This window comes from Mus caroli, chromosome 16 (assembly GCF_900094665.2).
Source record: "Mus caroli chromosome 16, CAROLI_EIJ_v1.1, whole genome shotgun sequence".
NCBI lineage: Eukaryota > Metazoa > Chordata > Mammalia > Rodentia > Muridae > Mus > Mus caroli.
This window is the reverse complement of record NC_034585.1, coordinates 31210723-31223432: the sequence shown is the minus strand read 5'-3', so window position 1 is coordinate 31223432 and position 12710 is coordinate 31210723. Positions and strand designations below refer to the sequence as shown.

At 42.9% G+C, this 12710-nt stretch overlaps 1 protein-coding gene across 24 annotated transcripts in view; it reads left to right on the top strand.

Annotated features, from left to right (window-relative positions):
* Kalrn (kalirin RhoGEF kinase) overlaps positions 1-12710 on the top strand; it is a 606229-nt gene that overhangs the window by 386167 nt on the left and 207352 nt on the right. For all 24 annotated transcript variants that reach the window (XM_029470420.1, XM_029470427.1, XM_029470426.1 and 21 more), the window contains 2 exons: positions 8035-8104; positions 10291-10380. In XM_029470420.1, the coding sequence (XP_029326280.1) occupies positions 8035-8104; positions 10291-10380 (160 nt within the window). The remainder of the gene's footprint in view (positions 1-8034; positions 8105-10290; positions 10381-12710) is intronic.

The following is a 12710-nucleotide window of genomic DNA, read 5'->3' as shown; positions in this document are numbered from 1 at the left end:
GCTTCCATGGGGCTCTGCAGGAGTTGGTGTGAAAGAATCCGGAAGTCAGGAAGGAATGGATGAGTATCAAGTTTTCTAAATAGCTATAATTCTGCCTCTAGGTTTAAAAATGTAGCTCTAACAAACTTTTTAGATTCAAATTAAACCACATGAAATCCTGTACTCTGCAAATGAAGGGGATTAGACACTCTTCCCAGCAACGTCGCCAAGCATGTTACGGATTCAGAACACTAAAGAACCACGCTAAAGATGCTGCAGGGATCCAACTTCCCTTCCATAGCAGCATCTCTTTGTCTTCCCCACCCACCTCTTTACTGCTTGGTTATGTAGTTCCCTACACTATAGGAGTGTAGATTGAATGAGCAGCATTTTGTAAAGCTTGAGAGGAAAGAAGACAAATAGATGGCAGAAAAGATAATAAAACAAAGATGTAAGCATAGAGTAGTGGCCCATGCCTGTGATCCCAGCGCTCGGGGGGTTGAAGCAGGAGGATGGAGGCTCAAGGCTAGCCTCAGACATCATTGTGGTAAAGGACTGCTCAGGGTTTGTGCAGAAGAACATCCTGTATCCTACAGTTTGGTCCGCAAAGCCACTGTATTTCAGTGTAACATCATAATTGATACTAGTAATAATGCTGAATTACTGTATATCTGCATTCAAATCAAAGAACTCTGTAATGTATTTAGAAAGCTACTGACTAAAAGAAATTAACGTTTTAAATTATCCACAATTCACAGGACCACCCAAGGATCTCAGGCTGTGTATTAATTTCCTATATTAGCCAGGGGCTGAGGTTTTACTGTACTATGCGCTTCTGCTTAAGACACACAGGTTTTGATTAATAGAGAAAATATAACAATTCTAAAATCTCTAGTAAATAAAGATAAAATGGTAATTGGCCAAACTTAGAAACAGTAAGGACTATAAACTCCTTAGGAAATGGTACCATTCACTGTATATCCAATACTTGGTATCATGAACCTGGGACCACATAGATTTAAAGTAAACGTTCCCTGGGTAAGTGGAAGGATGGATGAATAGGCTAAAAATAAAACTACATCTTGCAAACTTGTAGGTAATGCCATTCAAGTCATTATTGACTAAACGCCTTTGGATATCTCAGTACAGAGAAAACTCCTATATATGACTTTGCAGCATCCGTACCAAAGCATCCTAGACCAGCAAAATAATGAGATTTCTAAATGAAGGAGTTTCCTGGGGTGTCTTTCTGGGAAGCTATCTAGTTGCCATAATACCTACTTACTAATTCTTCAGGGATTTGAACCCCTCTGAGACTATCAGCTTTTTAACCTGATTTTGCCGGGGGTCTAGCTCCATTTGTTTATGCTTTCAAAATGGCAGTTCCGGCACTGGTTCTGAGAGATACATACTCCCATCATGGCTAGTCTGTAGCCCAAGTTATCCACCTGTAGTCCAGACTGTAAGGGAGGTGGGGCAGAAGGGAAGTTTTGGGACACTAATACAAAGAAAGGGGTTGACAGTTGTCAGTCCTGCCTTAGTGACATAGTTAGCTGTGGCACTGGGAAATTGGTGCCTGGGTCAGAGGTTACATTTCAGCCATACTACTGATCTGTCCAAATGGTGTCTCTGAAAAATGGCTACCAAGACAAGTGTGCGTATGTATGTGTGTCTCAGTGGGGGGGATCTGTCTCAGGAACCTTTGTCTTTGTGGATATTAAGGAGAGAAATTCGACTTTCTCTGTTTCTGTAAAGAATATGCAGGATTTAGTTCGCAAAGGCAGTGGTCCCACCCCAGTTGGAATGAGATGAGGGCCCTGCTTTCTACTCCCCACACTTACACGTTAGCCTTCTTTATACAGTTAAAGACAATGGCTGTGCTGTCTACACAGGACTCAGGCCTATTTCCATTGCATTCTGCTAAGCCTTCCTGGAACACTTAGACAAAGGGGTGTATTCTATAAAAAGATCCTCCAAAGAGTAAAGTTTTGCCAAATCTAACATTTGCAATTAAAAAATAGTAATTGTTTTCACTTTGCTGTGTTAGATATTCAGCTTTGATAATGACAGCTATTTGTTAAAATGCTTCCCTTTCAGTTAAATTCTAGCTCTGTTTCTTCCTTTTCAGTTTCTGGGGGGATTTAGTCATATTCATATGAGTTTGAAAATAACATTTTTACAAAGTCTGTAGTAAGGGCCCAGAGGGTTGTTTCAACAATTATGCTTAGCCCCTTTCATTTATAGTAGAAAGACTGACAGGAGACAGTCTCTCTCTCTCTCTCTCTCTCTCTCTCTCTCTCTCTCTCTCTCTCACACACACACACACACACACACACACACACACACACACACACTTTCCCCTCAAGATCAGACACTGGATTCCAAGGAGTTATCTACAGTCTTCTCTCTCCCTCCCCACAACCTTAAATATTCGCAGTTTAATAAGTCACATCCCACCCATTTATTCCACAGCTGTGTCAGTTGGGTCCCACACCTCTACACTAATAACCTGGGGAGAAAAAAATCAGTTGTCAGCAAGGACAAGGTGGAGGACCAAGACCAGCAGCCTCCCCGTCACGCCACCCCTGTACTGCACTCCTTCCCTCTTGTCTATGATATGGCCAGACCAGGGTCAGCCAGGAACAGTCAGGGTACACAAAGGGGTGAAGACCAGATTGAGGGAGGTTCATGATACTAGGAAAGCTACTACACAAAGACTAGTCTTTTTGGGTTTGTTTTTTGTTTTTTTAAAGACAAGATCTCATTATGTACCCTTGGGTGGTCTAAAATACTATATAAACCAGGCTACCTTGGAACTCACAGCAGTCCTCTTGCCCTGCCTTTTGAGGGTTGGGACTAAAGTGTGAGCCACCACACTTGACCGTATTTTGATCATCTTTCTGGAGTGTTGTCTTTGGATCGGACCATTTCCAATTAGGATGGAATTGGAATTGGAACCATCCCAGTGATGGATGGAGTCCAGACTCTGAACTCTTGTTAGAAGCAGACAGTTCTGAGAAGGGGTAAGACAAGGCACAAAATTAAGAAGGCACAACGTCAAGAAGACGACACTCTTGTCCAGTGGAGGAGCCGGACAGGCTGACTGGAGAGGGGCATTTGAGATAGAACTCATGGAGAGCTTCCACAGGTGGGCATGGCTTCCTTGATGAAAAGGGACAGTGTGAACAAATGCCTCTGAAGGGAGGGTGTCAAAGGGTAGGATGGGAAAAGAGTTCATAAGAGAGGCTCAGGTCACCCCTGCCTTATGACGGTCAGGGACAGATGCGGATCTTATCCCTCGGTTAGACATCACAGACACGCCTTGGGGACTGTGGGGGAAAGGAGTGGCATGTGGAAGTAATCTGACTGAAACCAATTGAAAGGGGGGCCCAGGAAAGGGGTCTGATAAGATGGGGAAATTAACCAAAATACCTAGACAGTAGAAATGAGGGAGCAGAGTGGATGGAGTATAAGGAGAGGGAGATCTGGGAGAGGGAAGGGAGAGAAGGAAAAGGAAGACGGGACGTGTTTTCTCATGAGCTAATAAATAAATAAATAAATAATCACGTCCTGAACCCCACCAACGCACACACACGCATACACACGAACACACACGCACACACATGCGCACATGCACACACGTTTGTCTGGATTTGGTTTTGTCTTCCTATTCTTTTTGTCACATAAATTGGTTTACTTCCCTTTGAAACACAGTGGGCTTTGGTGAGGCACTGGCTCCACCAAGTGGAGAGAAAGAGGTTGTGCAGCTCATGATTCCAGCTATCCACAGGCTGCAGCTTCTTTTTCCTTGCTTACAGTATATGCTTTCTGTGCATGCACACCCCAAATGCCTGTGTTATTAATTGTATCCCTTCTACTGGGAAAGCTCAAAGCAGCCTCTGCTATAATCTAGATCCGTCCCCTTGTTTTATGGAAGCTGACACTTTCTGAGCTACTCAGACTGGCATGGACGCAGTGTCATTCCGTTAATATCCCAATGCTAGGAAAAAAAGGAAAGGCTAGTGAACTTTCCTGGGTCTAAGGATAACTGCCAGCTTTAAGCAGAGCCTAGAGAAGATGTCTGTGATCTTGTTGCTGTTATTTGTGCTGTGATTAGCTTGCAACATTGAAGCTGATTGGAAACAATTGAAACACCCAGACAAAAAGCAGTCAGGCTCAGATACATCATGGTAACATTGATTTCACTTGTTCACATATTGTTGCTTTCCTGCCTTGTTGCTAGGCAGCATCTTAGTTAGAGATCTTATTAGAGATGAATAACATTGAGTGGAGAATTTTTTTTTACATTTTGCCTCATTGTAACATTCTTGGTATGTCGTGTGCAAGTAAATTGTCCATTTGATCATACGTGTTAGCTACAGTGAATGGGGTATTGGGAAACACATCCAGGAGACAAAGCTTGCTTTTGCTTCTAAAGATTGGAAGCCATGCCTGTCCTCTCATCCCTCACCCACACTAAAGTCTCTGGAGTAAAATGGAGGGACAGGGCCAAGAAGCCCATGCTCAGCCTAGGTACCCAAGGTGTGCTGAAGATGCGAATAGCTCCTTCTCCAGTGTGCTCAGGCTCCTGACTTCCTTGCAGTTCCTTATCTCTCCTTATGCTCACTGCTCCCTTAGCCCGGGTAGTCTAGAGCCTGTAGAGTCTAGGCTGTGAGTCTGCAGGGACCTAGCAAGCTCCACTGGAAAGAGCATGGGAATGCAGCCTGGCTCCACCAGGAAGCAGTGTCCTGACTGCCATCTGCACGTTCTATACGTGCTGTTTATTGTTCCTCTTTAACCCGTGCCACAACCTTCCTGTTCTCACCTCGCTGGTATGACAGCAAGCACACACACACACACACAAGGGCTCCAACAACTTTATCTTTGGATGCACATAAAATTTTGATGTGTCATACCAGCCACTGAGCAAGGTCATGAGCCGTTTGTTCCAGGAAGGCTTCCCCAGAAGCAGGGGACTCGCTCCAAACTGATTCAGGGTGGTACAGTTCCACTGTCAGAACTCAGGCTGTAATTTATCACAGCTCAGGGAAGCGGGTGGAATGATATTGATTGTACTAACTTAACTGTCACCTTCATGAGCTCCAAAGTTTAAAAGCAAATAGTTTCATATTCCACTCACCTGCAGCTATCACCACTCAGTAAAAGTATATTCAAACTCAGTTCAAGGGATTAAAAGAAATAAACGTACATATAAAACACAAATACACGCGCGCGCGCACACACACACACACACACACACCTCCTTATCTGTACACCTGAAGATGGGCCTGATTGCCTTAGTACAACAAAAATGTTTCTCTCCCTTTGGGCCTAGAGCTAGTCTTGCTCCTTAGTTTTAGCATTCCTGAGAACTTCTTCCTATTTCTATTTTAGAATTCATAGGACGTGTATCACCTGCAGCCTTTAAAGGCAGCAATAGACAGGATTGGTTTTGAGAGTGTGTTTGCATTTCTAAAGCCCAAATTGCACTGTAAATGTTCTTGCTCCATGGGTCAGTTTAAGAAACTCTAAAATTCACGCTTGTGAGGTGAAAGATGATCATCAGATGCGTTCTGGTAGCTCCCCAAATTTTTCAATGTCTTTCCTATTTTATTACTCTAGCGATTACCATGTATTATAGGTAAAAAATAATAATAATAATTATAGATTGAAGAAAATGTCATCTATGATCTTACTAATCACTATTAGCATTCTTTTCTTGCCAAGTATTTTTAAATTATACACATATTTATATTAACCACCAAAACATCTTCCTATATCATTGAAGACGCAAGCAACAATGGATAACATTTGTGACCACTTAATAACTATAAGAAACTGCCAAAGTGTATGAATAATGGTGACCATTGAATTGAATAAGTCAAATCAAAATGAACTTTTCCCCTCATGGTGGAGGCAAGTAGTGGGATAATGCAAGATATCTTACCTTTGTTTGTAAAGTATCCACTCAAGTAATTGTAAAATTAAACAGAAAAGTTAACACAGAGAAGCCTCTGCTACCACGCCCTATTTCATCACCTGGTTCTCTAGGGTAATGGTTTTATTAGTTTCCTGGGTTGGCAGTAGAATACATATTCCCTGCTTAGATAACGGGGACATGGTTCCTCTCCTTGCTATCTCCACTTTGTTAAGGACATCTTCCACATGAAGAGACAGAATAAGTGTTGTCTCTGAGGGGGTGGGGAATATATCTACAAATTACTCAGTTTTGTGGCTATACCATACCTCAAATATTTTGTTCTCAGCCAAAAATATTTACAATTATAAGTGGTATTATTATCAGTGCTCGGGAGTATACATCATGTATACATGTTGATGGACTATAAATAGTATTATAAGTGGTATTGTTATCAGTGCTCAGGAGTATATGTCATGTATACATGTTGATGGACTATAAATAGTATTATACGTGGTATTGTTATCAGTGCTCAGGAGTATATGTCATGTATACATGTAGATGGGCTATAAGTAATATTATAAGTGGTATTGTTATCAATGCTCGGGAGTATATGTCTTGTATACATGTTGATAGACTATAAATAGTATTATAAGTAGTATTGTTATCAGTGCTCGGGAGTATATGTCATGTATACATGTAGCTGAGCTCTAAGGAGAGAATCCTGGGCTCCAGAAAGCCTGAGGACATTCTGAGATTTGATGGTTCTATCAAAATGCTCTTTGTAAAGACTACATTTCCCACACCCAGAGGTAAGCTTACCTGAGGCCTCATAATTATTTTTTTTGTTTGTAAGATCTTCAGTACATTTTAGAAAGCAAATTCCATCCCAATAATGCTGGCTTGTTAACATTTACCCTCGAAAGCTAACTGTCTTAGTCAGGGTTTCTATTCCTACACAAACATCATGACCAAGAAGCAAGTTGGGGAGGAAAGGGTTTATTCAGCTTACACTTCCATACTGCTGNTCATCACCAAGGAAGTCAGGACTGGAACTCAAGCAGGTCAGAAAGCAGGAGCTGATGCAGAGGCCATGGAGGGATGTTCTTTACTGGCTTGCCTCTCCTGGCTTGCTCAGCCTGCTCTCTTATAGAACCCAAGACTACCAGCCCAGAGATGGTCCCACCCACAAGGGGCCTTTCCCCCTTGATCACTAATTAAGAAAATGCCTTACAGTTGGATCTCATGGAGGCATTTCCTCAACTGAAGGTCCTTTCTCTGTGATAACTCCAGCTGTGTCAAGTTGACACAAAACTAACCAGTACACTAACCCTACTGTTCCACGAATTACTTTGAAGTCAGTGCAATCGTCTCTTTATAACATTTTTGCGTAGAAAGGAATCATGACTTAAACACCCACAATGTCAGATACGTAAGTAATTCCATTCCACTTTAAAATATACTGTGATTCCCCCGCCCCACCATTAGATACGCTTCTCTAATGATATCTGTATGACAGTACTTGCCCTCAGTGGAAGAAGAAAGCTGAAAGTTATAAAGAGGCCCATGAAGGGTTGAACTTTTTCCAGCTCAGCTTTAGGTTCATCTTGGGACTATATACATATATATAATATTTATTATATATTATAAATATCCTATATATTTACTATACATACCTACTATATATATAATTATATGTGATATATGTGTATATATCATGTATACTGTAATATATAATACTATATGTAATATAGTTACTATGTATATTTAATATAGATAATGTATTATATATATTTATGGTATGCTCAGAGTAGTTGGATTAACAAAATAAATTCAGAAGTGCTGATAAAATGAAAGATCTGATACAGCCATGGCATTTCATATCTATTTTTATCTCAAATTCATGAACTTCAGGAGGGAATTGGGAGGGGCTATTTTAAGTAGCACTGGTTAGCCAATTACTGTACATTTTAATTGAACAAGTTCCAACATAAAAGCTAGCTCCTCACCTCACTTATAGAGCACAGAATCCACATGTAACTAACTGGGCCACGATTGTTATGCCGACCCTAGTACAATCCTGTAAATGGGGTCCTCTAGACCAAGGTGTCTGACACAGCCTTTCTCTCCCTTCACAGCATCTTCCTCAAAGAGCTGGAGAAGTACGAGCAGCTGCCTGAGGATGTGGGACACTGCTTTGTTACCTGGGTAACCAATCTAAATTCCTCCCCTACTGTTGATGTTTCCAGGGGTACCGCTGCCCCATGCCTGGCCTGAGGATGGCCGTTACTCTTGGGACCAGGTGCTGCAGAGGTATCATGAGTAGATCTATGAAAGGTACTGCATCTCTGGAGCACAGAGCTGTCCCTGGGAAAGCCCATGACATCACTCAAGGTCCACCTCTACCTCTCTAGGAAGTTTCTTAGATGACGAGGTCAGGAGAGTAGGGCAAGACCAGCGCCCTTGGAGCAGCCCAGTCTGCCAGTTGCTTTTTCAGGATGTAGGTTTAAAAGCTAGAACACCATCTGTCTAATTATAGGTTACACTGCTTTTCCTAATACAGAAGAGCAGAATCTTGTGCTGTCCATCCCAGTTCTGACTTATAGGATGAGTGTGTAGCTGCCCTTACTCTCACTGCCGTCACCATGGGTGGAGTCAGTGGGCCAGATGGACCAGGTTCTAATCATCTGGGCTGGAACATTAAGCTTCAGTAGCTGCCCAGTGCCACCCCAGTGCCACCCCAGTGCCACCCCGAGCTCAGACTCACGGATATCAACTCAGAGAACTCTGGAAGTCCACTTACCACACCAAGTGCAGCCAAATCCTCCCCAGGCCAGGAATTCTGCTCTGCAGTAATTACTTAGTGGTAATCTGTGCCCAGAATGGCTTCTCAGAATTTCTTCACAGTCTAGAGAGCTTATGCTTAGGAGCAGACAAGACGGCGGGTGTGTTTTAGATTTCAAACCTGAGTCTATCTTAGAGAAGAGGCAGAATACCCACTGCAATATGACGAACATCCCAGCCAACCCTACGACTCAGGACCTGATTCCCAGACAGATCTTCTTTTTGTGAATTCTTCGAGTTTGTCTCTAAGGATACTTTCATTCCTCACAAAGGCTCATAGATGCTGATAAAAATAATTTACAATCTCCTACACAGACAATGTAGAGACAAACAAGACGACCATCAAGGAAAAGGATTATTTTGTGTTACTTCAAGCAATTTTGGGGTTCCCTTTGAAATCAAAAATAACTATAGTTTATCATCTCTTAGTGATAATTACTAACGCCTACATAGTTTAAAGTCCTAAAATTTGTTTCAGAAAACCTTTAACGATACCAGTGATGTCTGGTACATATGAACGTCACCCTCTCAGGGGAGGATATCCCAGGTATTCGAAACACAGTGGTCCACCAATGGAAAAAAAAAAAAAAACACTTAGTTTTAAGAATTCATTTTCTCTGTGAAGAGGTGAGATCATGAGGTCAGGCGCTTGAGGTGACAACCTCTGTAGGAATCACTGTCCAGACTCTGACAGTGGGAGAGGGGGTGTTGGCATAAGTGGCTTCCACGCTCCCTCTAGTGAAGGCATTTGGGATATGAGCAGACCTCCCTCTGAGCACTTATTTTTTTACTCTGTATTTGCCTTGAAGGGGCGTGGATGGCCTTTGTTCTTTTCCAAGAAAAAGAACATGGTTTTTGATGGTTTTGAGTGAGGGTAATCAATAAGTATGTCCTACCCAACTTCAGGATGGGTTTCCATTCTTTCTCCTTCCCAGCACGGCCTGGTATTAAACTGAACTTCTGTTCAGCAGGCTTTTTCTGCATTCCAATAAGAGAAAAAGCATTCCAGCATTTTAACAGACTATGGTCTGAGGGAACACATAGCGCTTTCCATAAGGGATTCAGTTGCTGTACAACCCATGCTGGGCGTTTTAGGCATTGTGAGGAAGGGAAATGTAGCTAGCTATATGTCAACTTAGCATAAGCTAGAGTCATTTGGGAAGAGGGAGCCTCAATTGAAAAACGTTCCCACCAGATTGGTCTGTGGACAAGCCTGTGGGTGTCTTCTTGACTGATGATTGATGTGAGAGGGCTAACCTCGCTGTGGCCGGTGCCACACCTGAGCTGATGGTCCTGGGTGCTGTAAGAAAGTAGGCTAAGCCAGCCATGAGGAGCAAGCCAGTAAACTGCTTTTCTTCATGGCTTCTGGGTCAGTTCCTGCCTCCAGCTTCCTGCCTTGAGTTCCTGCCCTGACTTCCATGGATGATGGACTACAAGCTGTAAGATGAGACAAACCCTTTTCCCCCATGTCATGGCCTTTAACCACAAGAGTAGAAAGCCCAACCAAGACAGGGAGGAACCAATCTTTTGGTGTCTTTGTTCTTTTTCAGGCAGACAAATTTCAGATGTATGTCACCTACTGTAAAAACAAGCCTGATTCCAACCAGCTGATCCTGGAGCATGCAGGCACCTTCTTTGATGTAAGCTATGGTCTTCCATTGTCAACAGTCCAGGGGCAGGGAGGGAGGAGAGGGGAGGGAGGGAGAGGAAGAAGGGGAGGGAGGGGAGGGACGCTCTTTCTTCTTTGCCACTAGTGTCTGCCCTTTCTTCCTTGTTCTTCTTTCCTGGTCACACTAAACCTTTATCTCATGGATAAAATATTTTGAAAAACTAAAAGAAAACAGTATTTGTCTTCAGTTTTGCCCCATCCCATCTCAAGTGTAATTTGGATGAGGCAATTTTTAGTCTATGTTTCAATACCAAACCTAGTTAGACGTAAACCTTGGGCTTACAGGTGTAATGATATAGCTGATATTGCTGGGGAGTTTTATTTTCTCAATCATAGCAGTCCAAAGGTGGTGTGGTCCCTGAGCCAGGCCTGAGCTTCTTTCTGAAGCACAAATTGCCCACTCCAGATGGACTGACAGACTTTTCTGGACACAGCCTGGCAGCCTGAGTTGTAAGAAGTCCACTGATGTCTTTGTTACCCACCCCAGTCTGCCATCCACTTCATTGATGATATTCATTTGCACTGTGGCTTCACACTGGAATTTACCAGCCATCTTTGATAAATACTGAGTCCTAGGTCCTCTGAGATGCAATGAGTTGGCCCAATGCTATGATATGTGGCTAGTACTGAGGGGGGCAGATGTTGTACAGCCAGAGCTGAGCACCATTGTCATGAACATCAAGAGATGGGAAGGCTGGGATCCTCTGCTGTCTCAGGACCTTGGGTGCTGAATGAGAACAGTCATGGGTGGGAGGTCAATGGGACAAATCCAATTAGTGTTGGTATGGCCTATTGGTCAGAAAGCAAACAGATCAAAAGGCACTGAAGGGCACAAGGGATGTGTGAGACAGAAAGTTAAAAATAAGGAAAAATGAAAGTCAGAGAGCAACAGACTAACACTGATGGCCTCTGCTAGTCCTGTCAGAAGTGGCAGCAGCCCCTTCAGCAATGTGTGACAGCCTCGCTGAATTCATTGCTCCTGGGGCATTGCGTGTAAGGCAGCAGGCTCAGCCCCTAGGAGAAAACAAAGGCATTGAAACCGGGGTCTTGCACTCCACATTACAAAATAAACCTCTCGAGCATCATTCTAGGCAGACCACCAGAGCAGACTGATTCCGTGGGGATCTTGTTGCTTGATGAAGGGGTAGTTTGAGTGGGAGAAGCTAGGTAAGAAGCAAACATATATGGCTTTTTAAAATAGAATTCATTTGTAAACGGCCTCAGGTGTCTGAAATTGGAATTGCTGGGGTAAAATAAAAGTCTAAGAAAGGTACTTCTCTCAGCTGATACCAGGATTTACTGGATATTATATTGGATTCTCTATACTAAAGCTTCCCTTGATTGACGGTGCATTTCCTTAAGATGTCTCTGGTTGGTTAGTCATCAGAGCTATTCAGAAGGGTCTTTTTGAAGTTGTAAATGGATTGCGCCCTTCCTTCTTTCACTCAGCATTTTAATAACACAATTTCTGTGCCCTCAACATGCTTCAGGTGCCTCTGTGTTTATGCTTGTCCAGCATTTCCTTTGCCTAAGATGGTCCACACAGAGACACCTATCCACACATAAACACCTGAATATATACATACATGCCATTCCTGTCCTTCACAAAGTCAAACACTGCCTTCTGCACAAACCCCACACCGTGTGCATGCCCTGAGCTTTGTGTCTCTGTCATAGAATGTGTGGCAATTCACCAATAAACATACCTTCCTGCACACACATGTTCCATCCAAGAACCTTGAAACCTGGTAATGTACTCTTGATTCCTGTTTGTACACATCTCCGTGCCTGGTACTGTATTTATTTCCAATAGTCATACGTTCTCTGTGTCTTTCTTTCTTTCTTTCTTTCTTTCTTTCTTTCTTTCTTTCTTTGTTTTGTTTTTTTTTTGGGGGGGGGGTTGTTTGTTTGGTTTTGGTTTTTGGTTTTTGGTTTTTTGAGACAGGGTTTCTCTGTATAGCCCTGGCTGTCCTGGAACTCACTCTGTAGATCAGGCTGGCCTCGAACTCAGAAATCCACCTGCCTCTGCCTCCCAGGTGCTGGGATTAAAGGCGTGCGCCACCACTGCCCGGCCCCCTATTTCTAATCAGTTTCTGGTAAAGGAGATGGAGTAATAATAGATCATCCTAACTTAACCTATCACCTTCACGAGCTCCGAGTCTTAAAGGCAAATAGCTCATATTCCCCTCACCTGCAGCCATGACACTGAGATTTTAGTGAAGCATTTTCTGAGTACTGAGCTGGAATGTCCAGGGTAAGCCAAGAGATGTGCTGGTTTTTAGACCTTCCTGGTGAGTTCAG